The following is a 27,979-nucleotide window of genomic DNA, read 5'->3' as shown; positions in this document are numbered from 1 at the left end:
TCAATCTGAATTAAGGTTTACCGAAACAATCTTATAAGATGAGCAATTTTTTCCAATGGGAGAAAATCACCCTGTGATGATAATGACTCCATCATTCCTTCTGCTCTTCTGGAAAGATCATGCCAGCGATTTGCTTAAATTGGGAACCATACCTGAAGAGCTCCACCATCAATGTTTCTTCTCCTTTGGTCTGCTACTTACTGTAAATGAAGCATTAAATCTCCTGTATATGAATCAGAGCACAACAATACATTCATTTCTTCTGCCCAACTAAGAAAGAAATGACATCATGTGCAAGAGACAAGAATTATACTCTTTATTTGGGAACAGTTGCCTTATTTAAAGCTATACAAGAGGTAAGACATGGAATCAGTGCAGATTCCTGCACAGAAACAGTGCTTGAAGTTTGGTAAAATAAGCCTCAAACATACCCATCATAATAAAATAAAAGACTCAAATGACCCATCAGAAACTTGTAAGACTTGGATGAGGTCTCATTAAGAGTAAACATAATAAAGAGCACATAGCAACCTTGGAGAGAACTCTGAGCCTCCAGCGACGATGACATTTATAAGAAACCAGACAGAGAGACCCTACTGGGGTTTTTCTCTGATTAAAATAAGTGACTTGCTCCACAAATGAAAAGAACCAAAACCGGATTAAGCCACTGACCTTCAGCCATCGTTGGAGAAGCCAGTATGGACCAGTTCTGTTTTTCACCCTACCTTGATGTGTCACCATGAATGTCAGCTCCAATTTTGGTTACATAATTCCTCTGGACCCTGCTGTTGCAGCTAAATTCAAGGGTCAAAGTGACCTTTAACTAAAGGTTTTGGACTTTAGCAATGATTTTTGATGCCAGACTGCACAGAACACAGAAAGGCATGGATTGCAGGAAAGTTAACTTGTATCAGTCATATTCTGTGAAACCACAAGCAAAGAAAATACATTTCCTCTACTGTTTTGCCTTTGATTTTTCAAAACAACCGAGCAAGTGTTCGGGACATGACTGAGTTAAGATTCCAAAAGGGTGTATAGATGAGCTGATTCAGTGCATTTGATTCAGTCATGTTGATCTTATATCAACTCACTGTGTCTACACAGCAGACAAAAACTAGAGTATTACCATGTAGGCATCACAATCAACACAGAGAAATTTTGCCCAAACCTATTCAGTTTCATGTTACTTCCTTTACTGCAGTGGCTCTCAACCTGTGTGTCCCCAAGTGTTTTTGGGCTACAACTCCCAGAAAACCAGCCAGTTTAGCAGCTGTTAGGATTTCTGGGAACTGAAGGCCAAAACATCTGCGGACCCACAGGTTGAGAACCACTGCTTTACTGGATCGTGAGTCTTGGTTCTGCAGCAAAGCATCAGATTAGTTCCTACACATTTTTTCCCCGTGTTAACAACTAAAGATCCAATTCCTGTATTGTCACAATACAGAAGAGATACTTGCATATACCTTGATTATTCAATTGCAGCAAAATACACCAAAGATTGTCAATTATACTGCAAACCTGATTGATATATACATGACTTGATATGCAGGACAGACGGGTCACCACACAATCAAATCTTCACTTTAGGTTACAATAATGTATGTACTTACGAACTTGCGCATTAGTGATGACAGGCAGAGAAAGATAGAACAAGTAAAACAAATTTATTTCTCATTTTGGGAGAGGAGAGCACAAAGTATGCTGCACCTAGAAGTTCTACGGCTACTCAAATGAAGAAGACAAGATTAAAGATTTTCAATATTATGAGCCAAAAGATCCTCAGTTTGAATGCCATCACGCTGAATTGCTCCTTGATCTTTAAAAATATATCAGTGCTGCTTTTAATAATGTGATAATAGGTAAATGAGAGCAAAAGGACACAAGCTTACTGCATAATAAATCTGATGAACCATTCTTGGGTCACATTTGAAACTTTATGGTTTTGAGGAGCAGATTTGGAATTCATTTGTGCACATTGATTTCCATGTGCCTTTGTAATATATGAGGGTTATCTGGAAAGTAAGGTTACAAGGCACATAGCTTCACTGGGTATTTTCTCGGGGGAAGTTGGTATCACTGCCATGTAGCAGGAAGTCAGCAAAAGCAAACGAGCAGTGCCAGTCATCAGTAGCTCATCAACTGGCGCTGTGGTGAAGGTTAAGAGATGCGTGTCCTCATTCTGTTTCCTTCCAAGTGCAAAGTTTGCACTGTAATATGCTACCTAAATGCTAAGGGCATGAATGCCACTACGATTCATCGCAAAATCATTTGTTTATGGAGAGGGTGCAATGTCAAGACAGCATGTGACAAAATGAATACATAACATAATGTGAGACCATGAAGAAACTTTGCAGAGCCATCCAAAACAAATGTCGTGGGCTGCTGACAGCAAGAGTCTCTCTCCTTAATGACAATATGCGTCCGCACAGCACTCATGCACAAGACAAGAGTTGTTGACTTCATTTGGTTGGGATGTTTTAAGCCACCCCTCTCACAGCCCTAATCTTGCACCCAGTGACTATCATCTGTTCACTAAACTGAAGGAACACCTTTGTGGAAAACACTTTTTTGACGATGAAAAGGTGAAAATCAAAGTGACTAATTGGCTGAAAAAGGCGGAGGGAAATTGACACAGGCATCAAAAACTTGTCCCAGGGATGGCAAAATGTATTGAAATGAATGGTGATTATGTGGGAAAAAATGTAATACCTATGCTATAATCCATTTAAGTTTTATTAAATTATATTAATTCTTTGTATTTTTTTAAAAAATCTTGTAACCTTACTTACTGGATAACGTAACATGACAGTTGTTTTAAGCAGCAAATTGTGGATGGTGTGCAATGATAGAAATTTGTAGTGATTTGTGATGTTTTCAATGTTATGAATGGGGAATTCTACCTCATCCTAAAATAACTGGAGGTCTTTGGATAACACACACCTTGACTTGGCTGCCATCTACACTGGCTATGTAAAGCTGTTCAAAGCTAACTTCAAACTCCAGCAGCCAGACAACAAACTCCCACAAAATTGTGTGAAAGGAAGGCTTTCATGTACATCAGTGCTCTGTGGTTTGTGTTATTATCTATAATCAACACCTCAAACTGGTTCCAGGATTTCCTATGAAATCACCTGCACAGTCAAACAATTTTCTTCAATACTGGCTTGAAACAACATTAAATGGTCAGTGTAGATGTGCTTGGGTTAGTGAGGATATCATCAAGTAGTCCAGCTTGGGTCAACCCTCCCACCTGACAGCAATATTAGATCTTGACTTTGTTTTCCAAGCACTTGAGCAGCCGTGAACGTAGATTTGATAGAAAATCCACACATCTATTAGAAGTTGAGCTGTTTCTCTTATTGCATAGTTATTCTCTCAATATAATTGATCACTTGCTTCCATTAAAGGTCCTGGGTATTGTCTCATATACATATTAATTAAGGGTCACACATTCATATATACGTGGTAATTTTAAGGCTGTGTCAAATATCATTCTTGTTATGTTTCACTTGCTATTAAAAGGAATAAAATATATAGAAATGCTTAAGCACATATTATAAAATAAAGAGGGATTGCAACAAAGAATACTATCTGAATACTATTTGAATCTTCTTTAGCATTGAATACACAAGATATAAGTTGAAATACAAAGAAAGTTTCCTTCTGCAATGGAACCAAAGGATTCAAGGTGTTCTGTGGATTCTCCTCTCCCAAAATGATCCCAGAATCATTACTTTTATGACATTATTTCACAATGGACTTTACAAAACCCTACACATACACATACACATACACACACAAACACACCACAGTGGATTTGCGCATAATATAGGGGTTCAGGGTTGCTTAAGACCACTTGACTGCTCTGGTCCTAACACCTAACTAGGTCAGGAAAGGAATGTTTATACTTTGTTCACACATGACAATCTACCCTATGGTTCCCCTGAATCCAGGAAGGCTTTTATCATACACGTTAAGACCTGCCAAGGCTTGGCAGCCAATAAGAAAGCAGCATTTGCAAGGGATTATACTAGCACAACGTGTAAGTTTCTCCTTCTTGGGAGCACCGGATCCCTGGTTCTTCTTCTCGCCATCCCTTCTGCTGCATACCAGGGTAAGAATGAAGGAGCCTCTCTCAAAGCCCCTTGTTGAAATAAACAACCTCAACGCCAGGATTCTTCTCCCGGATCTGAGCTTGGATTTCAGGTTCCAAGCGACTCACTGACATTGAGCTGCAGAGAGATGTAAAAACACATAATCATTATAATCCCTCACCACTACTTCCCTATTCTGTTATTTCATAGGTACCAAAATGTTTCCAATTTGAAGCACTGGATCTAAAAACAAAGGATGCATCTGTTGAGGAATCTGAGCTGTTAGGCTCAAAATAACCCTCAGTTGGGGTTGATTCCACCACAAATATAGCAAAGTACCAGAAGTAAACTTCATAACCAGCAGAAACTTACATGTGGTGAAACTGGGATAAGCTTCTATTCTTAAGATGGTACAGGATTGCAGAGTCAGAACTTCAGGTTCAAAAATATTTATTGAAGTAAAAGAAACACATTCTAGATAGAAAAGGTCTTGGAGCTATGGACTGTGGCATGACATTCTGCAATACTCGCTGAATTGAACACTATTTGTGTCTTAATATTTGCACTAAAATGTGCAATGCAAGGCCAGAAGGGCCAGAAAGTTATTTTTATTCTTTACAATATGTTCTGTCTACTTGATCTTTATAAACCTCATATTCTAAAAGAAGTAAAAGAGTAAAAAAGTTTTAAAATTCCATGCAGCTCCATTTTTGCCTAAAGAGAGAGGCAAAATACGTCCTCACTGAAAGGAAGAAAGGGCAGAAGAGACAATGGTGGAGACCACATGGTCAACCCAGGGCAATGAGACTTAAAGAGAAAGTTCCCTCACAGAATTCCATTCCTATATCATCAAAGGCGGGGGGGGGGGGGGGGCAGAGACAATGGCTATCAGAAGGAGTGAAGACAAAGCCCTTTTGGAAAACATACATGGTAAAGTGAGGAAAGGAATCCCTCAGCTTAATCCTATCTCTAGTCTAGCTACTCACTGAGGTCTGGAAACTGGATGACACAAGAGACTTGTGCAGTCCAGGGATGAATCCCAACAGCATTTAAACTCTGAAATTACTGTGGTTTGACACCTCTTAATTGTGGATATTGTATCACCTGATCACTAATAAAATTATAATCACTAATAATAATAATAATAATAATAATAATAATAATAATATAAAGCTTTATTTATATCCCGCCCCCTCTCCCCAAGGGGACTTTAGGATATATCAGTAATATAACCCTTGAATATTAATTCTCATAGTGAAACCTGAGGAGCAACTACACTGCAGTTTGACACCACTTTAAATGCCATGGCTCAATGCTATGGAATCCTGAGATTTGTATTTTGGTGAGGGACCAGCCCTCTGTGGCAGAAAAGGCTAAAGATCTCGTAAAACTACAATTGTCATGATCTCGCACCATTGAGCCATGGTAAATAAAGTGGTGTCAAACTGCATTAATTCTACAGTGTAAATACACCTGAAGTCATAATACAGATAATACATATTGCTGTCATCTTGTTCCTTGTTTTCCCATCTGCCTCCTTGCAAGGTAAGAACTGGGGTAAGGGGAAAGCAGATGGCATCCAGTGGCCCTGAATGGCTTGTAGCCCAGGAACTTCCATCCCTCACAAGGAATAGCTGCATACTACCATTAATTTATAGTCCCAAGTTCCAGCCCAATACTTGGGAGGACCAAAGGTTTTAGCATGGATGCGCACACCATAGTAACACTTACCTGTTCTGTGGGAAGAGAGCACAACAAAGGGGTGTAGCAAATACCAAACTGAAAGAAAGAGAGAAGAGGGGTTTTCAGGCTGCCATTTATTCCCTGGCTGGCTCATGATTCTTTGGGACAATTATTTCTGTTCCCAACTACCAGGGGAACTAAATTATGCACAATGCATCTCTGATGTTGGCACACATAAGGACAAATTTCTAGTATTCAGTCAACATGCTGAGTGAACAACATGCCATGGGGGTTCGTTGCTTTTTTGTACAATCAAAATAACTTTTTAGTAGGCCCTACCTTTCAGGCTTGCTCTCTCCCTCCTACCCACCCTCATAATAAAATGCTTTACTGGAGATATTTTTCAAGGAAAGTGTTGAATAGCACCACATAACTCTGACCTTCTCCAATCCTCTTCCAAATGTACTAGGCGACAAGTCCCTTTAACCCCAGCCAGCATGGCCAATGACCAGGGATAATGACAGTTGATCAAAAGTATCGGAAAGACATCAAGATAGAGAAAAACTCCTAAATTATCATGTTGTTATAATTATAAAAGAGCTTATGAGTGTCATGCGAGTAAAATGCATTTGGGACATATCTTGGTTCATACCTTGACTGGGTATTTATTTATTTATTTATTTATTATTACACTTGTATACCGCTAATATCTCAGCCTAATTCGGCGACTCATTGCGGTTTACAACATCTAAAAACAACAATATTCAATTTAAAAACATAAAAAACACATATAAAATACAGAATTATTGGGCCACCAATAACAATTTAGAATTTAGAATGGATCAGCAAGAAATGTTGTTACCAATCTTCACATAACTAAAGTAACATCTATCGTATATACTTGAGTATAAGCCAACCCGAATACAAGCCAAGGCACCTAATTTTGCCACAAAAAACTGGGGAAATGTGTTGACTCAAGTATAAGCTGAGGGTGGGAAATGCAGCAGCTACTGGTAAATTTCAAAATAAAAATAGATGCCAATAAAATTACATTAATTGAGGCATCAGTAGGTTAAATGTTTTTGAATGTAATTTAAGAAAAGATTATCCAACTCTGATTAATCCATTATTCTAACTTTCTTCGATGTAAATGTGCTTATGTACCCTTCCAATAATAATAGAGGAAAATAATAAATGTAATAATAATAATAAATAAAGTAAAATTATAAATGTAATAATAAGAGTAAAATTACACATGTAATAGCAATAATAGAGTAAAATAATAAATGTAATAAGAAAATAATAATAGAGTAAAGTAATGTAGTTGTAATAATAATAACAATTAGAGTAAAATAATAAATGTAATAAAAACAATAATAATGAGTAAAATCATAAATAACTTTGACTCAAGTATAAGCCAATGGGGGCTTTTCCAGGCAAAAAAAGGCTGAAAAACCTGGCATATACTTGAGTATATACGGTATACCACAGCCCAACAAAAAAAACCCTCTTGGTGTCTTAATTTTTAAGCCTGTTCCTGGGGTTATTTGAAGCCCGAATTCAGAATATTGCATTGGATAGACTGCATCAGCTCTAAACTTTCTTAGATATGGCTATCATGATTTTTTACGGGTGAGTAGATGGTGATACATGTTTTGTATCTCAAAAACTAGAGCTGATAGGGAAATACTGGCGCCATTTTTCAAATTTACCCATAAACAGGGCTAACATTTGAGGCACCAAAATATGTGTTGGCTAGTATATTCATCCATTATTTATTTATTTATTTATTTATTTATTTGCTTTTCATTTTTAAAGACTATATTACTGGGCCTCTTGCCTTGAAAGTGAGGTAAGGAATTACAAAATATCAATCAATCAGTGTGTGTGTTGGTGTATATTTATGCATGATTCCCACAATCTTACCAGCAAAAAATATCACCATGTTTACTTCTGAAAGTCCAGTGCAACTTGACTTTCAGATGTAACATGATCATTTACAATTTATCTCTTCTCCAAGAGGTGTAAGGTGGTATGAATGTCGCTATTCTTTCTAAATCCCCAAGTGATTCTCACAAAGTTGGCTAGAGAGTTGGCGAAAGCTTTGAGGGCTAAACTGAGATTTGAGCCCTGCTCTGACACTTTGACCAGTACAGCCTTCTAAATAGGGAGTCTTATTAAGCCAGTTCTGGGGTCTGCTAATGAAAAAAAAAACATAGCCTCTGCTATCCATCTGATACACAACAGTTCTATTTGAACAAAGAGTTTACATACCACAAGCCGACTAATCCAACCTGCAGAGGAGCATTCATCATGGGGTATCGCTGGAAAAAAAAACAAAAGACCATAAGCCTTGTTATTATCTACATTGTTTTCAAATGCTGTGGTTTCAATGTTGAGTTTTCAGATCTTTGGCTGCTTGTGGGGCAAAGTGAGTTCTATACAAACCCTTCTGAGCACAACCTATAGAATATATAAAGGGAAAGGTACAACAGGATTTTACTTTAATAACACAATAGCAGCATTTGGGTTCAAATGATAATGAATTTATATCCTTTCCCTGCCAAAGACAATCAGTACTGAGAGATAAAAATATCCTAGGCTGCAGTTCTGTACATGCTTAATTAAATTTTAAAATCTTGCTTATTATCTGACATCAGAATGGGATGTTAAGGTATTTTCAGATGTAAACTGTGCTTGCAGTGCCTTCTATCACTTCTACAAAACCCATTTCTGTTGGTTAGGTTTTCAGATGTCCTTCAGTTAAGAGATGTGGGTTTTTTAATGTTAAACAGTGCAACCCGTTAAAGCATAAATTGTCCCTTCAAAAGGCTAGCAGGAGAGAGAGTTCAGGCTTTATTTTAAAAATAAAGGGAAGTCCAGAGAACCTGAATGGGTGAAACAATGCAAAAGCATATTTGGGCATGACATTCACCCTGAAATGCACACTTTGCCCACTGGTGATTTAAGGTTCTGCTAAATCAGTGGTTCCCAACCTTTGTTTGGTCTGTTCCAACTCTATGATTCTATTATTCTTTTGACATTGGAACAGAAAAAGAGAAATTGCAGGGTGTGAAGCCCTGAGAAACAAAGCAGAAAAATATTTGCCCCACCCTCACCTCTGCCAAAAAGGAGAGTCATAATGAAAACAATCACAACTTTTTCTCTCTAGAGATGTCAACTAAGAATTTAAAATTAAAAGAAAAGAAAAAAAACATACCTTCAGAAATGCTCTCTTCTCTAGGGCATTCATGATCACAGGAGGAATGGCTGTCAGAAAGAAGATAGAGATATTGAATGATGCAACTACCCACCCCAAAGAAGAAACAGAAAGACTTATTAGTTCATTCAAATAGACTGATTTGCTCTTATCAAAATGGAGGAGCCCCCGGTGGCGCAGTGGGTTAAAGCCCTGTGCCGGCAGGACTGATTGTAGGCTGATAAACTGCAGAGAATTGTAACTATTATGTTGTGACATCTAACCAATAACATGTAATCGTGATTATTCACTGATGGCTTGTGAGTGTCCAGAGTTGAATCTTCAAAAAAAAAAAATCAAAACTATCTAGATAAACATAAAGCAATCAGATTTCAAATCTTGGGTTGAAATGTTAACATTCAAACTCCAAATTCAAATTTTGTCCCAGACCTTCTCATCACCCCTCCCCCACCCCATCAAAACAATATAATTGGTAAAAATTAGCAATGGAATATTCATTGAATTTTGAATATTTGTTTCATGTCCATCATGGCAGCTACTTACCCATGGCGGGTGCAGCCATGCCAATACGAGATACCACCACCTGAACAATTGCTTGCTGAGCTGCCTTTTTCGATTCACCCAGCCGATTCCCATTCTCGTCTGTAATGGGGATACCAAACTTGAGCTCCCTGCAGAAATGGATGAGGGGGGAAATATGACTCTTTATTGTAATTTTCAGCCTTTCCCTCCTTTTGCCATCAAAAAGGTCAACAATGCTGTAGAACTCTTGGAAACAGAAACATTGTGCAAGGTCTGTTGACTCTTCAAAATAAGACAATTACAAACAGTGTGGTATAGGATCACATCCATGTGAACCAGAAGCATGTTAGATACTGCTCAGACATCATCACAGATGGTGAAGCTACATTGTGCTTTGGAAAGCACTATTTGGAGAAACAGAAACTCTGCAAATGAAAAAGTACACATATAGCATTTGTGTGTTCTGAGACCATGTCTGCACAGGCAAAACAGGCTCACCACTCAGCTGCTGTGTGCCTGGATTTGCAGCAGAACAACTGCATCCAGCCATTAACTTGTGCCAATGGAACATACTAACTGGAAGGTCCAAAGTGATCCCACATTTTCAGAGGTGTGCATATCTGGAACTTGCCGGATCCACTGTCCACATCACCAACAGATTCCACTATTGTATCACCACAGCAAACAGTTCCTTCCCAGGCACTTATTGGCAGTGACAAATTTCTGGTGATGCTATTTCTGGCAACGTCATATGACCCGAAATGAAACACTACCAAGAAGCCTCTGGGAGGGAGCTGCTTGCTGGTAGTGATGCAGCGGTGGCAGCAGCCCTAAGATGCCCTCTACTCAAACAGCTCCAGGGATGGTCCAAGAATGGATTGGAGAAGAGACCTTTAACTAAACAGCTAGAATTTAGTTTCAGTAAACTTATTTAAGAATGTTTTATCACATTTTACTTTCCCTCCTCTTGTGAAGCCTTCTCTGCAGGTGTTAATTTGGTACCAAGTAAAGGTAAAGGTAAGATTTCCCCTTGACATAAAGTCTAGTAGAGTCCGATGCTCTGGTGCTCATCTCTCTTTCCAAGCCAAAGAGCCAGCACTGTTCACAGGCATCTCCTAGGTCATGTGGCCAGCATGACTGCATGGAGCACTGTTACCTTCCTGCTGAAGTGGTACCTATTGATCTACTCACATTTGAATGTTTTTGAACTGATAGGTTGGAAGATGCTGGGGCTAACAATGGAAGCTCACCCCGCTCTGCGGATTTGAACCACCAACCTTTTGGTGAGCAAATTCCGCATCTCAGTGGTTTCACCCGCTGTACCTCTGTGGCACCAAGTATTATTATTTTATTTTATTTATTTACAGTTTTTATATTCCATCCTTCTCACCCCGAAGGGAACTTAGGGCGGATCACAATGCACACATACACGGTAAACATTTGATGCCATTTTCTAGACATACTGACAAACAGACAGAAGTATTGTAGATTAATTACATTACCACCAATTAATATCTCTGAGTTTAGGGTCAGGAGCGTGAGGATAGAAACCCAGTGGTGCCCTTCATTAAAAGATGCAACGTGCAAGAAATTACTAGGAGTTGGACTATGCAACAATGTGCTCCTTACACCCTCCATGAAGCCCACATCTTACCTTTGCCTCATTAATGGGATGTTGATGCAATTTGCGGCGGCCACAGCTGCAAAAGGCACATAGCGTCCTATGATTTGTGGCAAATGCTATCAAGGAAAATGAGATAAGAAAGACCAATGATACACCCTTAATAGATGGCAGAGCAAACTTACATTCCAAAATAATGCCAAGACCAAAGTATATTTTGGTACTGTTTCCCTGTGTAAACTTAAATAAGTCTCTTCCTTTTCTCTTGTCTGCAATTCCTTGTACTGATACAATGGAGCTTCCATTAAACTCTTTCTGCCATATGAGTCCCAATGTATGCTGATTCATTCATGCTGGGATTGTGAAAATGTTGTGAGTGGATTTTGTGAGTAAATACCACAGGATGGCAACATCCACATCAAAAGTGCAAAACTAAAACAGTGTTCATCACAGAAGCAATACTTGCACACTTACTGAAATAGACAAGTCATGTGGTAACCAAAGAAGGCAGAAATGATTTCTGTAAAGAAGATTATATTTCTGACATGCAACTTCTCCAATCCAATGCTCTGCAGGCCTGTTAGACTACAACTGCTATAATTCCCTGCCCAACAGGATAGGGAAAGATGGCCTAATCTGAGCAAATATCCCAGACATGACTGAATCATGCCATACAGAACAAGCAATACCAGTGGGTCACTTACCTTGGTGAGAGACTTCAGTCCCAACGCTGTTACCACGGCTCCTGTGGTTGCACTGACGTAGGCTGTACCCAGCTGGCTACAAAGAAAGCAGGCAAACTCTGGTGAGAAAGTCTTCCTTGCTTCCTTTCTAACCCCAACTCTGACTCCAACCTTAGAAACTTCGCTTGGTTTTCTAGAGTAGTCAATGCGGTGGCGAATCTGGTCTGAATTTCAGTCAAAATTTTATCCAAGATAACGAATCTAATTTGACTATTGACATCCACATACAAGAATGTGGGAGATTCAGGATGGACAGCAGCACACACATATTTTAGGGGAAACATCATAGTAAAGGTAAGCGTTTCCCCTGACATTAAGTCTAGTTGTATCAGACTCTGGAGGGTGAGGCTCATCTCCATTTCTATGCCAAAGATCCGGCATTGTCCGTAGACGTCTCTAAGGCCATGTGGAGTGCCGCTACCTACCTACTGAAGCAGTACCTATTCCCACCCCCTCCCCATGTCAGGAGCAACTTGAGAAACTGCAAGTCGCTTCTGGTGTGAAAGAATTGGCCATCCAGGGGACACCTGGATGTTTTGTTATTTATTATTATTAATTTAGGGCTTTTATATCCCGTCCTATCTCAACCTCCGCAGAGTGACTCAGAACAGCTAACAAAGCGGCACCCCATGGCACCCACATCAAAACATAAATAAACAATTTAACGGCAATATAATAATAACAACAATATAAAACAGTATAAACAGTATAAAACCGTATAAACAATATAAAAAAGGACAACAAACAGTCAGCGGTCATCAATTTAAATCATTATCCAAGGGCGGTCCATCAGTTCTATATAAGTCAGTACATCAGTACGTCAGCCTACTCTCCAAAAGCCTGATCCCATAGCCAGGATTTTACTTGTTTCCGGAAGGTCAAGAGGGATGCAGCAGATCTAATTTTGCTGAGGAGGGAGTTCCACAGCCGGGGGCCACCACAGAAAAGGCCCTGCCCCTTGTCCCCGCCAGACACGATTGAGACAATGGGGGGGTGGGAGACAACGAGCAGGGTCTCCTCAGATGATCTTAGGGCCCTAGGTGGATCGTTCCCATCTCTCAGCTCCTGTGGGAGGCTTCTCTCGTGTCCCCCATGAAAAGCTGGAGCTGACATGTGGGAACTCACCCCACTCCCCGGATTCAAACTGCCAACCTTTTGGTCAGCATTCCAGCCGGCACAAGGGTTTAATCTATTGATCTACTCACATTTGCATGTTTCTGAACTGCTAGGTTGGCAGAAGCTGGGGCTACCAGCAGGAGCTTACCCTGCTCCCGAGATTCGAACCACCAATCTTTCAGTCAGCAAGTTCAGCAGCTCAGCGGTTTAACCTGCTGTGCCACCAGGGGAAATATCATACGAAAGGAAAAGTCCCAGAATAATCTAACAAGGGCTGTGCATGATTCATATCACTGGGGTGAGGGCAGGGACATGGGGAAAGGGAAGCTGACTGGTTGGACTGACTCTGAACAGAGGCACTCCACACTTTAGCATTTTATGTCAGGTTCCAATATAGGGAGAAAGTGTTTCTAGGTCTAATGGCTTGCTTCCCTGATAGGTATGAATTCTGAAATATTACTCTTTAAAATTGCTGCTGAAACCATCTGCTGACATGGATTAGTCAACATCATTGCCGCCTGCGGCAATTCCACACAAAAACATTTACATTTGTTGCCAGTGGTGCCAGCAAACTTAAATCTCCTTACTTGACGGTGATGGGGGCATCTCCACTTCGGTTAGTGTAGTTTACAATGGCATTGAAAGACTGGTTCACCCACTGCCAGAATAATACAGCAGGGGTTGTCCTGCAGAAAAAGAGATAATCAGAGTTTACACAGACCACTGGGCAGACAAAGCATAGATCAGACCAGAAAAAGACAGATTGTTCTCTCCCTGTGTACTTCTCACTCCACCTACACACAGCTGCTCAATGAACGCCTTCTGGTTTCATACGTTCATAAGTCAGTGGCATGCATTCTTGGCACTTGTTCTTGTAAACACTCAGATTTCTAAACACTGTCATGGGCCATCTTTTTTGTTTATTGACATACATGAGCCCCACATAGGTTTTATAGGTTACAAGCATTAGCAGACACACAATACGCTTGCACACAGTCTGACAAATATGCAAGAACTTGCATAGGCATGCTTGTTGTTATAAATACAAAGCCTCTTTGGGGGTTTTGTAGATTCAATTGAATACACAATCACTGCCAAAGACATATTTTATCGTGGACACAGCTTGTACTTACAGACATCACACATGCAAGTGAACAACGTTAAGGTAAAGGTAAAGGTTTCCCCTTGACATTAAGTCTATCCATTTCTGACTCTGGGGGGTGGTGCTCATCTCGATTTCTAAGCTGAAGCACCTGTGTTATCCATAGACACCTCCAAGGTCATGTGGTCAGCATGACTGAAAGGAGCGCTGTTACCTTCCTGCCGATGTGGTACCTATTGATGTTGTTTTCGAATTGTTAAGTTGGCAGAAGCTGGGGCTAACACCAGGAGCTCACCCACTCCCCTGATTTGAATAGCTGGCCTTTTGGTTTGCAAGTTCAGCAGCTCAGCGGTTTAACCCACTGCACCACCGGGGGTTAGACTCCTATAAAATAGTTCAGAACTAATTGCACAGGAACACAGATTAAGCAAATGTGCCAAAGTGCCAACAACATGGATGGTCCAAGTCAGTCCTCCCAAAGCACTGCTTTCAATGAAATCTATATAAATAAAAATGTAATGTTTGTTTGTGGGATTAACATAAGTCAAAAACCACTGGACAAATTGAGACCAAATTTGGACACAATACACCTATCAGGCCAACAAGTGACCGTCTCTCATAAAAACACTGAAAAACACAGCAAAAGAGACTTAAAAAGCCAAAAACCAAAAAGTGCATTAAAAAGGATGTGCAAAACCACATATATACACAAACACACATATATACACATATACACAAACATATACACGCATACATATACACATATATACACACACAAAACACATATACACAGACTGGGCTACAGCAACGCATGGCAGGGGACGGCTAGTACAAAATAAAGTTCTTACATGATCGAAGCAAAGATATATCATCACATCTACTTTAATCCTTGAGCTACACAATATCCCACCTTACTCCCACACAACAGAGACTAAGCACAAGAGTGGATTGTCAGTATTTTACATGCCTGTAGAAGGTGAGCATACAGCCAGTGATGGTCATATTCATGGGCACCTGGGCAGACATTCGCCCAATCAGGATCATTTTCTCGCCAGTATCTGGATGAAAGGCCGAGTCATAAATGTATTTAGCCCGCCACAGCTGGTCTTCAGTCAGTCCTGGTGACGCTTTTCCCAACCTGATATAAGCCACAAAAGGTTGGAGGTAAGTTGGGAAAATGAATGGTTACATTGTGGAGAATAAAAAGAAATAAATTCATTGAATCAGTGTTCACAGCTGCAAGAGGCATTAGTGGCAATAAGATATTTGGAAAGGTAGTGCAGATGAGTGTCCACTGTACCCTCCAGATACATCTCTGTATTTTGTTGTGGACAGGTTGAGCTGGCTATCTTTGCAGGTTCTGAATGATTCAATTCAGAATAGATAGCACAATGCTCTTTCCGCTCTGTTCAAACCATACTACTGCAAGAATTCAGCACTGCATTGCATGCAAAATAAATGCTTCTGCAAACTTCCTGCAAGCTTTCTGGCTACTTGGAATGTTAAAGCTGGTCTATGCATTCATTTTTCCCTGCTTTGCAAATTATTCAGTGGTTCTAGCCACCATACACTTATGGTTGTGGATAGGTGTCAATGTTATTTTGCTATACAAAACATGGCAAATGCTGGGAAGCCACTTTGAGTCTCCTTGTGGAGAGAAAAAGCAAAGTATAAATAAACATAATATACATAAAGGTAAAGGTTTCCCCTGACATTAAGTCTAGAAGTGTCTGACTCTGGTGGGGAGGGGGGGGGGTGCTCATCTCCATTTCTAAGCAGAAGAGCTGGTGTTGTCTACAGACCTCCAAGGTCATGGGGCCAGCATGACTGCATGGAGCACCATTACCTTCCTGCCAGAGCGGTACCTACTGAGTACTCACATTTGCATGTTTTTGAACTGCTAGGTTGGCAGAAGCTAGGCCTAACAGTGGGAGCTCACCCCGCTCCCCAGATTCAAACTGCCAGCCCTTCAGTCAGCAAGTTCAGCAGCTCAGCGGTTTAACCCGCTGTGCCACCAGGGGCCTATAATAAACATAATAATAATAATAATAATAATAATAATACTAACAACAATAATAATGTTTGCTGTGTACTAGTCTTGTTGTGTTTCTAATAATAATAATAATAATAGTAATAATAGTAATAATAGTAATAGATCTCTGGTGCTTTGGAGGAAAGTTTTGAAAGCTGAGGGCCAAATCAAGTACAAGCAGTACCCAAGTTACAAACATCTGACTTTCTAACGATTCATAGTTAAGAACAGGAGGGAGATAACAGGAAGTAGGAGAAATCTATCCCCAGGAAGGGAAATTTACTCCAGGAAGAGATATCATGGGGGAAAGATAGCTCAGCTGAAGCTTTATCACAAATCCTTGTTTCCACAACAAGCCAAATTTTTCAAAATCCAATTCTCAAAGCGACAGAAAGTGAGGTGAAATCTTCTGAACAGGGGCACAGAGGGCAAAACAAACATTACTGGTGTGTTAAGCCTTCCCTATGCAATCCAAAGTTATTAAATATATATTTTGGCTGGAGGTACACTTAATAAATGTACCTGTTCTGACATAGAAACAGTTTCAACTTAACAACAAATCTACATAACCTATCTTGTTCATAACTTGGGGACTGCCTGTACTTGGAACATTATTTGGGTTTCCTCAGAGCTTAAGTCTACCTCACTGTCAGTGTGCCCCTTGCCAAAAACTACGCAATCCCCAGACTAACAAGAGAACCTGTAATCTTCAATCACCCTCCGAGCGTCTTCCAAGGTCCTGCTCGAGAGCAGGAGGTTGCGGGGATCTGTCACCGTGAAGAAATGCTTCGCTCTCCCGACAAAGGTGCTTTGGTCCCATCGTGGTTCCTTGATGTTGATGTTCAAGGACAGTTCTGAGGCCATGCTTTCTAAAAAGAAAAAGGGAAAGAGCAAAACACATCAGTGCCAGCTGATAGGACTCTACCTATAAGTGAAGCGGATACTGAAATGATCACGCCCACTGGCAAATTGTTGTCATTTCCTGATATGCATCAGTTATGATTTTAGGTTCTGGTACACTTCAGTAAGTGCCCAAGAAAATAATCAATTATCTCTGCTATTATTCCATCAAGAAGAACACCTATTTTGATGACTTCCTCAACTACAGAGCAGATGCTGTGATGGCAAGTCTCTTGTCTTTTATTTTTTACAAATAGAAAGCTAGAATTTACTATAAACATTGTTACAGGTTGAGTTATCATTGTTTAGTTCACAGAAGGAAATGTCGCCGTAACCTTCTTGTCTTCTCCCCACTTCCCAGTCTTTGAAAAAGGCTCCCTGGATGGTTGAAATCCAAATGGGAAAATGAGGGAATTGCAGGCAAAGGTGCCAGAAAACTTTCCTTCCCCCAAGCAGGAATCAGCCAGGCCTTGAAGCGGCACAGCTTTGCAATGCTAATCAAGGTGATTAATTGCAACATTCACACTTGCCTCCAACAGATAAAAGTTTTTTCTTCCACCCTGGACCTCCACAGAGATATAAACCACCCTTGCTTAGTTTCCAATATACCTCACAATATCTGAGGATGCCTGCCATAGATGTGGCATCAGGAGGGAATGCTTCTGGAACATGGCCATACAGCCTGTAAAACTGATAGCAAACCAATTTTCTTTCTATCGCATATGATAATTTATTTTTTCTAGACACAGGTAGGTGCATCTACAGTTTGACATTGCTTTAACTGCCATGGTTAAATGCCATGGAATCAAGGAAGTTGTAGTTTTACAAGCTTTATCTGCTAAAGAGGGCTAGTACCTCACCAAACTATAAATCTCAGGATTTCATAGCATTGAGCCATGGCTGTTAAAGTGATGTTGAATTGCATTAATGCCACAGTGTAGAACCAGTCTAAGCCTTGAACGTTTGTCATTGTCAAATATCGGCAAGCAATCCCATCACAGAAAGCAAGAATAAGCAAAACAAGAAGAATTACAGGATCTCAACAAGTCACTTGCAAGCCATCCCTAGAAACAACTCTCATTTATATTCACCTGTCAAACACAAAAAAGCTGGTTTTGGTTTTCCAGACTTCCAGGATCCCTCAGTCAGCATGGCCTACGGGGATCCTGGTGAAGTCCAAAAACTAATTATTCTAAACTCTGTTCCTATATAAAACAGTGTGATGTTCTCCACCAGTTACCCCGCATACTCAGCTGTAGAGAATTTTTTACTTCAACATTCATGGATTTCCAACGTTCTCCTACTTATAAGAAAGGGTTCTCAATCAAAACAACATTTCTAAGAATGTTGGAAAGAAACTGAGCTGATCTGAGAAATAGTCACACTTTCCAATCCATATCAGAGCTATGAACAGAGGCAATAATGATATATGTTTTCATAAGTGGGCATGTAACAAAGGAGTCCTCAACAAAGCATCTGAGTTGAAGAGAAATCACTTTCAGTCAGCAGATCTGATAGACCAGTATCAGTTTTGTTTGAAGGCCTGTGGCCAGTGTCCCAAAATGAATGTTTTTGTACCCCATATCTATATACTTAGTGTTTGATATTAATTCTATCAATGAGTCTGAAGAAGTGGTCTACAATCCACAAAAGTGCATGTTATACTGTAACTCCTATCATCCTCAATCAACCCCCTCACCACGAACAAAAACCCTACTATTTATCGTGTCAGAAGAGAACCGAGGGTACAACTGCAATGTATTTAAAAACACAAAGTTTTTAAAAACTTGGCATTATACTAAATGTCCTTTGACCAGTAGCTGGCCACTTGGAGTGCCTCTAGTGTTGCTAATAAGAAGGTCCTCCATTGTGCATGTGCAGGGCTCAGGCTGCATTGTAACAGGTCATCTGTGGTTTGCTCTTCTCCACACTCACATGTCGTGGACGCGACTTTGTGGCCTCATTTCTTAAGGTTGGCACTGCGTCTTGTGGTGCCAGAATGCAGTCTGTTCAACACCTTCCAAGTCACCCAGTCTTCTGTGTGACCAGGAGGGAGTCTCTCATTCGTTATCAGCCATGGGTTGAGGTTCCAGGTTTTAGCCTGCCACTTTTGGACTCTCACTTGCTGAGGTATTCCTCTGAGTATCTCTGTAGATCTTAGAAAACTATTTCTTGATTTAAGAGGCATTGCCGTGCTGGCTGATATCCGAACAGGGGATGGTCCGGAGATGTCACTGTCATGGTCCTTTCATTGTTGGCTACTACTTCCTGGCGGATGTCAGGTGGTGCAATATTGGCTAAATAGTATAATTTCTCCAGTGGTGTGGGGCGTAGACACCCTGTGATGAAGCAGCATGTCCCATAAGGAGCCACATCCACTGTTTTAGCATGGTGAGATGTGTTCCACACTGGGCATGCATACTCAGCAACAGAGCAGCAAAGCGCAAGGGCAGATGTCTTCCCTGTCTGGTTGTGATCCCCAGTTTGTGCCAGTCAGCTTTTGCATGATATTGTTTCTAGCACCTACTTTTTGCAGTGCTTCTTGTAGGTCAGAGTACAGTCCAGGGTAACTCCCAGGTATTTGGGTGTGCTGCAATGCTCCACTGGGATTCCTTCCCAGGTAATCCTCAGGACCTCGAGATGCAACCAGAAACAAAACAAAACAAAACAAAACCCTGCCACTATTTTTGTTAGACTAAGAAGGATATGTGTGCCAAGTTTGGTCCAGATCCATAACACCATGTATGAGCTTTTGTGGATCAAACATACATACAAATAAACATATTTTGACGTTTACAGAAAGAGATGTCACTGGGATACTCAGCTTTATTAATATTCTAAGATTCTTTGGGTCCACTATTAGAGAAGCTTCCAGTTCTTGAGCTGGCTAGGCTAGGGAAATGCACATATATCAATGCATTTTAAGTTACCTACTGTCTAGCATCAACTTTTTAAAAAAATGTAATCAACCTTATTTCATTTTAAAGAACAGAGGCCAGTGAGAAATATTTTAAGGTGAAAGATCAAAATCAGCTTCTACAGTGGTCTTTCCACTTTCCAAGGGAGCAGTAGTTGCCCTTTAAATCTTGTTTTCCACACCCAGATGGTTACCCAGGCAATAAATTAAAAAAATGCAACATCCTCCTCTAAGAAAAATGCCAACCATACATTCTCTCTAGAAAGAGTAATCCCTTTGAACACAGCAGCAATTTATTTTTTTAAATAAAACAGAGGAAAGTTGATAAAAGAGACTTTATGCGCAGTATTACTGGAACAAATATAGGGAGATTTTGCTACACAGCTTACAAAGGATATTCAGGAACACATTTTGAATCCAATGCAATTCCTGGAATTCAAATGAAGTTCTCATTAGTACAAGAAAAGTAGTGTGAACAAGGAAATGAGTCCATGCATGGGAGACGGGACCAATTAGAGTCAAAGAAGTTAGGACCTCTCTTCTTGTTCATCTGAAAAACTTCAAAAGCAACATGAAACATGTTTATGATCTTTCCTGGTTTACAAGCAGATGGGGAAGGGATTGAATAGCATGTCAGAATCCAATTTTCAATCTCTTAAAAAGGAATTACAGATCTTTAAAAAAATAACCTTCTATGCATCCTCGTCTGACCTTGTCTGAAAACTAACAAAGCAGTCAGTACTTGGATGGAAGATTGCTATTGTTTTTACCCTTTATGTAGCACTGGCAAATGTACACAGCACTTTCCAGTAAAACAGCCAAACACAGTGGGTCCTACATATACATATACGCATGTATACACAGAGGGAAGGAGGTATAACAAATCACAAAACTTTAACATACACTGGGTTGCTGTGAGTTTTCCGGGCTGTATGGCCATGTTGCAGAGGCATTCTCTCCTGATGTTTCGCCCACATCTGTGGTAGGCATCTTCAGAAGTTGTGGAATGTCCAGGGTTGGAAAAAGAACTCTTGTCTGTTTAAGGTGTGACTGTTGTAATTGGCCACCTTCATTAACATGTAACCATCTTGCAGCTTCAAAGCCTAGCTGGTTGCTACCTGGGGAACATTAAGTGCTACTCAGGGTGGCCAATTCCAATATTCACACTTGCCTCAAGCAGACAAGAGTTCTTTCTCCCACCCTGGACATTCCACAGATAGATACACCTCACTTCCCTAGTTTCCAACAGACCTGACAACCTCCGAAGATGCCTTGCATAGACATAGGTGAAACATCAGGAGATAATGCCTCTTATAATGGCCATACAGCCCGGAAAGCTCACTGCAACCCAGTGATTCTGGCCATAAAAGCCTTCAACAACAATTTAACATACAATTAAGGAAGTTGATGAAACCATTGATCATATCCTCAGCTGCTGCAAGAAAATCGCACAGAGAGACTATAAACAGAGGCACAACTGTGGCCCAAATGATTCATTGGAACTTATGTCACAAGTACCACCTGCCAGTAGTAAAGAACTGGTGGGATCATAAACCTGCAAAGGTAGTGGAAAATGAACATGCAAAAATACTGAGGGACTTTCGAATCCAGACTGATAAAGTTTTGGAACACAATACACCAGACATCACTATTGTGGAAAAGAAAAAAGTTTGGATTATTGATGTCGCCATACCAAGTCACAGTAGCATTGAGGAAAAACAATAAGAAAAACTCAGCCATTATCGGGACCTCACAATCGAACTGCAAACGCTCTGGTATAAACCAGTACAGGTGGTCCCAGTGGTAAGTGGCACACTGGGTGCCGTGGCAAAAGATCTCAGCTAGCATTTGGAAAAAATAAACATTGACAAAATCACAATCTGTCAACTGCAAAAGGCCACCTTACTTGGATCTGCGCGCATCATTCAAAAATACATCACACTGTCCTAGACGTTTGGGAAGTGTTCGACATGATTTTGTGATACGAAATCCAGCATATAGATCTCGTTTGCTATGACATACAGTGTTTTTGTGTCAGTAAAATAATGATGATGATGATCCAGGTGAAATTTTTAAAAACCCTACCAAAACACAAAACAAACTGAGCAATACATGAACCAGTAATCAAAATATGCAAAGCTATGACTCATCACATTAAAATCCCCAAAGCTTTGGAAACTAAAAAGTTCTCAACTGAGATTTATAAGCAACCAGGGATGAAACAGCCCACAAATGCTCAGGGAGACAATTCCAAAGTGTGGAGCAGTGAACCAAAAAGGATGAAGCCAAACAAAAGAAAGAGGAAACCCTTACCTGGGCGAGACACCTAGAATTCCAGAACATGGATCTTGAAATAAGGGCTGAAAGACTGCCAACAAATACCAAGTGCTGTAGGCGATGTTTTGAAGAAAGGAATTGGCAAACTATCTCTAGTATTCCTTGTCTAAGAGAACCCTAAGACATTCATGGGCTTGCCTGCCATATGCTGATAGATAATTGGAGGGCACCTATATCCAGACAGTTAAAGTCTCTCCAGCCTATTTTAGTGCCAAGGCTCCTCATCAAGGCCCAGACCAATTTTCAAATATGTTTACATGTGAAAATGGCCCCAAATCTCCCAAATGTGCCCGGAAATATGGCAGTTTCATTAATCTGCCCATTCATGAAGCCTCAGAAGTCCAGAAGACCTCCAAATCCAAAACAATCCTCAAAATAGGCTTTAAAATACCAAAAACAACAGCCGAAAATGACATCACATGTCTTTGAATGTTTGACGCAAGGATGCAAGGCTCTGCCCCCTTGGAGAGCATAGGGATGCTTATGTAGGAAATCCTGGAATCAATTTGAGGCTTAGATGGTGATGACACAAACCGCAGAGCACTGGTGTGCATTAAAGGTTTTCTTTCCCATGCTTTTGTGAGAGTTTGCTGTCTGGCTTCAAACTGCATTAAATGGTCAATGTAGCCGGGGGGAAACTGACTGTCCTGGAATTCTCGAAAAGCCTCACAGATTGCCAAATATTATGATAAGCAAATTCCCCAGAACTAGATGGCAACTCACTTCTGCTTTACAAAAGAAAACAAAACAGATTTTTTCATATCAAGCAGGACAATGGGGCCCCATTGCTTACTCAATTATTTTGCTGGAAATCAGCATCCTGAGCTAGTCTTCAATGGGTTAAGGTCACAAAAAAGCCTTGGGCAGCCATACTTTACTCTCTCCTGATGTAGGCCTGACTATTTGCAGGGCCAGACAGCTTCCTATATATTTTCACAATTCTTGAGCCATCCAGGGTTGGAAATTGGGCCAACCAGGTTCCTTCTTTGGAGGTTCCTTCTTTGGAGGCTCCTTCTTTGGAGACTCCTTTTTGGACACTTTTAAGCAGCGGCTGGATGGCCATCTGTCAGGGGTGCTTTGAATGCGATTTTCCTGCCTCTTTGCAGTGAGTTTGACTGGATGGATCTGGTGTTTTTAAACTATTTAGGTCAGAACTATTACATATTGTATAGTATTATATTATATTAAATAAATTATGTATACTATACAAAGCAGAGTTCAACAACAGAGAAGCTACAGAGAAGCACTTAGCTAATGTTCTTATATGGTTTCTGTGAGAGTATGATTTAGCCAAAATTGCGAGGGTAGGACATATGGATTTCATTTAGCTTTTCCAGCATAAATGAAAACAATTGTGAAATTTATAAAGGTTCTCTAAGTCCACAACCCACATTTCAAAGCCGCCTTCTTTTGCTGCATTCATAGATCCAGCCCCTCGGCCTGGCCTCACACTGTAATCATGCCATGTAAATGAACTGGGTGCCAAACCAGAACCAGGCAGAAGCAAGCTTAGATCGCAACTCAATCACAAAGATGACATGAAGAGCTTGTGTTGGTTTGCTCTCCTCTGGCTTCACAACCTCATAGGACACGATAAATAATATACAGTACTGTTTCATTCATCCACATCCAAAAAAAATGTCCTTTCCTGGCATTTTGTACACCCTCCAGTGTGATTCTATGACATTCTGGGCCAGAGGTCTTTCATTTTGATATGATTTTCTATTATCCACCGTTCTGTATATCCTCATGAAGCCTGAGGACATATCTCCCATGGATTCTGGGACTGAACGATATGATTCCAAGAAGCCTTTTAGGAACACTGGGTGAGTAACTGTAAAGTGTGGAGGATGCCAATTATAGCTACAGAACTTGCTTTATGGATCCGTTTGTCCCAGTTTGAACCATGACTCATTTGTCTGCACAGTTTTGGATGCAAGAAGAACCTCTTTGAAACCAACCAGCCTATGGAAAACCAAAAAAGTATATCTATGTGTATATCTCTTCCCATTTATTCAAGATGCCAAGAAGGTTAATCCAAGCAGCTGAAAGAATTCTAGGAAGGGAAGATCATGTTTCTCTTTTCTATTATTACTCTTTGTCCGTTAATTCTTTTCACAGATTGATAAAATCAAAGTGTTGGAAGATACCACAAAGGCCATTCAGTCCAACATCACCCTGCCTTGCAGTAACACCCACTCAAAGCACTCCTGACAGATGTCCATCCAGCTTCTGCTTTAAAATCTCCAGACAGCATATTCCACATTTCAGGAAAGGCAAAAGCTGCCACATAACAGGTGTTGAACCTGATTCAGCACATAGAAGATGGTTTTGAAAGGCAGCAGATTACAGAAGCTTCCTAGAACTGACAGCAGCTTATGGCACTCTAAATCAGTGGTTCTTAACTTGGTGTCCCCAGATGTTTTTGGCCTTCAACTCCCAGAAATCCTAACATCTGGTAAACTGGCTGGGATTTCTGGGAGTTGTAGGCCAAAAACATCTGGGGATCCCAGATTGAGAACCACAGCTCTAAATCATTACCTTCTCCTGAGAAAATTTTATACTCTTACAAAGGACTGCCACTTCACCCACTTCATAGGAAATCTGCTACAAAACAGGAGCTTTTTTGTTGAATTCCTGGGCCAGAGAAGCAGATGGCGCAAACAGAAGAACAGCCTGCCTTAGGGAATTGTGCTTGCTCCATCAATGTTTCACATTTACACAAATGACCAGCCATTGCCAAAAGGGACGGAGAATTTCATCTATGCTGACGATTGTGCCATCACTGCTTAAGCAAGGAGCTTTGAAATGGTTGAACAGAAGCTTTCTGAAGCTTTTGGTGCTCTTACTGCCTATTACAGGGAGAACCAGCTGATTCCTAATCATCTAAAACACAGACGTGTGCTTTTCACCTTAAGAACAGAGGATCACCTGGGAAGGAATCTCACTGGAGCATTGCAGTACACCAAAATACCTGGGAGTTACCCTGGACCATGCTCTGACTTACAAGAAGCACTGCTTGACTAGCGAGCAAAAAGTGGATTCTAGAAATAATATCATATGAAAGCTGACTGGCACAACCTGGGGATCACAACCCGACACAGTGAAGACATATCTGCCCTTGTGCTTTGCTACTCTGCTCCTGAATATGCATGCTCAGTGTGGAACACATCTCACCACATTAAAACAGTGGATGTAGCTCTTAATGTGATATGCCACATTATCACAGAATATCTATGCCCCACACCACTGGAGAAATTATACCGTTTAACCGGTATTGCACCACCTGACATGCGCCAGGAAGTAGAAGCCAACAATAAAAGAACCAAGGCAGTGACATATCCAGCCCATCCCCTGTTCGGGTATCAGCTAGCATGCCAACACCTTAAATCAAGACATTTATTTATTATTTATTTATTTACTATATTTCTATACCGCTATTCTTAGCCCGAGGGTGACTCATGGCGGTTTACAGAACAGACTTAGAAAACTAGAAATAGTTTTCTAAGATCTACAGAGATACTTGCAGGAACACCTCAGCAAACGAGAGTCCAAAAGTGGCAGGCTAAAATCCAGAACCTCAATCCATGGCTGATACCAAATAGGAGACTCCTCCTGGGCATACAGAAGATTGGGTGGTGGGGAAGGAGCTGAACAGGCTGCGCTCTGGCACCATGAGATGAAGAGCCAACCTTAAGAAATGGGACTACATGTGAGTGTGGAGTAGAGCAAACTAGACCACTAACTACAATGCAGTCTGAGCCCTGCCACATGCACATTGGAGTACCTTCTTAAGGCAACACCAGAGGCACTCCAAGTGACTGGCTACTGGTCAGAGGACATTTAATATAAGGCCAAGTTTTAAAACTTTGTGTTTTTTAAATACATTACAACTGTACCCTCGGTTCTATATCATTGGTGTTTAATATTAATTCTATCAATGAGTCTGAAGAAGTGGTCCACAATCCACAAATGTGCATGTTATACTATAACTCCCATCATCCTTTATCACCCCCCCCCCCAAAAAAAAGCCCTGTCACTATTTTTTGTTGGACCATGAAGGATATGTGTACCAAATTTCATCCAGGTCTATTATACCATGCATGAGCCTTTGTGAACCAAACATACATACACATAAACATACTTTGACTTCTGACACAATAAATAAATAAATCCTTTAATAAAGATGTTCTATGGATGGCTGAGGTTGCGTCTACACCTTAAGCAGCTGAGGGGGAAATGGAAGTGGCCTGAGGCTGTTAGGAATGGTGGGAGTTGGACTCCAAATACCTGGAGGGCCCAAGTTGGCCCATGCCTGAGCTATGTTGACCTACCCATTTGCATATAGTTTCTGATTGGCCAGCCTCAACATTCTAATATTCTTAAGTGCCTGAGGCTGTGAGGAATGGTGGGAGTTGGAGTCCAAAACACCTGGAGGGCCCAAGATGGCCCATGCCTGAACTAGCCTGACCTACTCATTTACATATAGTTTCTGATTGGCTGGCCTCAACATTCTAATATTCTTAAGTGCCTGAGGCTGCGAGGAATGGTGGGAGTTGGAGTCCAAAACACCTGGAGGGCCCAAGTTTGCACATGCCTGGCGTAGATGCATCCCCAGCCGCGGATAACGGAGGAGAGTCCCGTTACTTGGAACCCGTTCCATGCCTTTCCTCTCGTCCCCAGTGGAAAAAGGGAGAAGAAGCCCTTTGGCGCGTGGGAGGCTCGTGACGCCAGTGGACCCCACCCAAAAAGGAAAGAAAAATCTGCTTATGACTCATATGGAAATGGAACAGAGGAAGGGGGGGGGAGGGGGAGGGAGAGAGAGAGATCGGAAGGGAGGGTGAGTAATCTACAGGAGAGAGAGAGAGAGAGAGAGAGAGAGAGAGAGAAAACAGTTGGGTTGGATCCACCCAGACTGCATCTGCACTGTGGAATTAACCTTAGTTTGACACCACTTTAAATGCTATGGAATCGTGAGAACTATTCTTCCGCCTTCTCTGCCTAGGAGTGCTGGGGCCCCACCAAACTACACCTTCCCAAGATCCCATGGCAGTTAAAGCGGTACCAAACTGGATTAATTCTACAGTGTACATGCACCCGGCACAAAAGAGAATGAAGCAGGCAAAGGCAGGTAGGGTGAGGGGAAGGGAAAGGAAGGTGACCCCGCTGCACTCTCGAAGGAAAGGTTTTTAATCCCGCATCCGACTCACTTTTGCTGTCCACACGAGCACAGACGGCTGCTGCAACCCGATCAGCGGTGCTCTGCTTCCAAAGGCGGGCCTTTTCCTCGGCACCCCAAGCGCGGGCCAATGAGAGAGCTCGAGGGGTGGGGCCCAGGGCTAGCAGGTTAGTCTGAGGCTGGAGGAATGGGCCGCGTGTCCCGGGCAGGCCGCTGTCTGCCGCGAAGGGATGGGATTAAGGGTGGTGGACCGGAGCAAAGGCCCAGCCTAGGGAACCACGGCGCGCGCCAGCTGCTGCTCTTCTGTGTGCGGGCGACGCTTTTGCAGCCTTTGCAACCCACGAGAGCCGCCTCCCGGGCTGGAGCGAGGCTACGTGCGAGAAGACACAGCCAGAGAGAGCGGGCAGATCCGGCGCCTGGCTCCAAGTCATCATAATCCCTCGGAGGCATTTGCAAGCCCGCAGGTGGAAGGCGGCTGCTGAGCAGAGAAAGGAGTGATAGAGAGATATATGT

At 41.3% G+C, this 27,979-nt stretch overlaps 1 protein-coding gene across 2 annotated transcripts; it reads right to left on the bottom strand.

Moving 5' to 3' along the window:
* Positions 1-292: 292 nt before the first annotated feature.
* Positions 293-27,581, bottom strand: SFXN3 (sideroflexin 3). 2 transcript variants are annotated; one of them, XM_067465861.1, is made up of 11 exons: positions 27,498-27,581; positions 16,834-17,002; positions 15,069-15,239; positions 13,587-13,685; positions 11,845-11,920; positions 11,174-11,259; positions 9,541-9,668; positions 8,998-9,047; positions 8,052-8,101; positions 5,826-5,873; positions 293-4,232 (listed from the first exon to the last, which is right to left on the bottom strand). In XM_067465861.1, exons 2-11 carry the CDS (start codon positions 16,995-16,997, stop codon positions 4,136-4,138), a joined length of 969 nt encoding a protein of 322 aa, XP_067321962.1. In that variant the 5' UTR covers positions 16,998-17,002; positions 27,498-27,581; the 3' UTR covers positions 293-4,135. The 2 variants fall into 2 exon arrangements, with proteins under 2 accessions (XP_067321962.1, XP_067321963.1); XM_067465862.1 differs by lacking the exon at positions 27,498-27,581 and having other exon boundaries at positions 16,851-16,938.
* Between the last annotated feature and the right edge of the window lie 398 nt (positions 27,582-27,979).

This window comes from Anolis sagrei, chromosome 3, assembly GCF_037176765.1.
Source record: "Anolis sagrei isolate rAnoSag1 chromosome 3, rAnoSag1.mat, whole genome shotgun sequence".
Lineage (NCBI taxonomy): Eukaryota > Metazoa > Chordata > Lepidosauria > Squamata > Dactyloidae > Anolis > Anolis sagrei.
The sequence above is the reverse complement of the archived record's forward strand: the minus strand, read 5'-3'. Positions and strand labels throughout refer to the sequence as shown.

Coding starts and splice junctions, on each gene's coding strand:
- SFXN3 (XM_067465861.1), bottom strand. CDS start 16,997: ATGGCCTCAGAACTGTCCTTGAACATCAACATCAAGGAACCACGATGG. Junction 8,102..8,997: donor AGAAGAGAGCATTTCTGAAG/GTATGTTTTTTT, acceptor TTTTTTTTCCAG/CGATACCCCATGATGAATGC. Junction 4,233..5,825: donor GCTCTCTTCCCACAGAACAG/GTAAGTGTTACT, acceptor ATCTCTCTGCAG/CTCAATGTCAGTGAGTCGCT.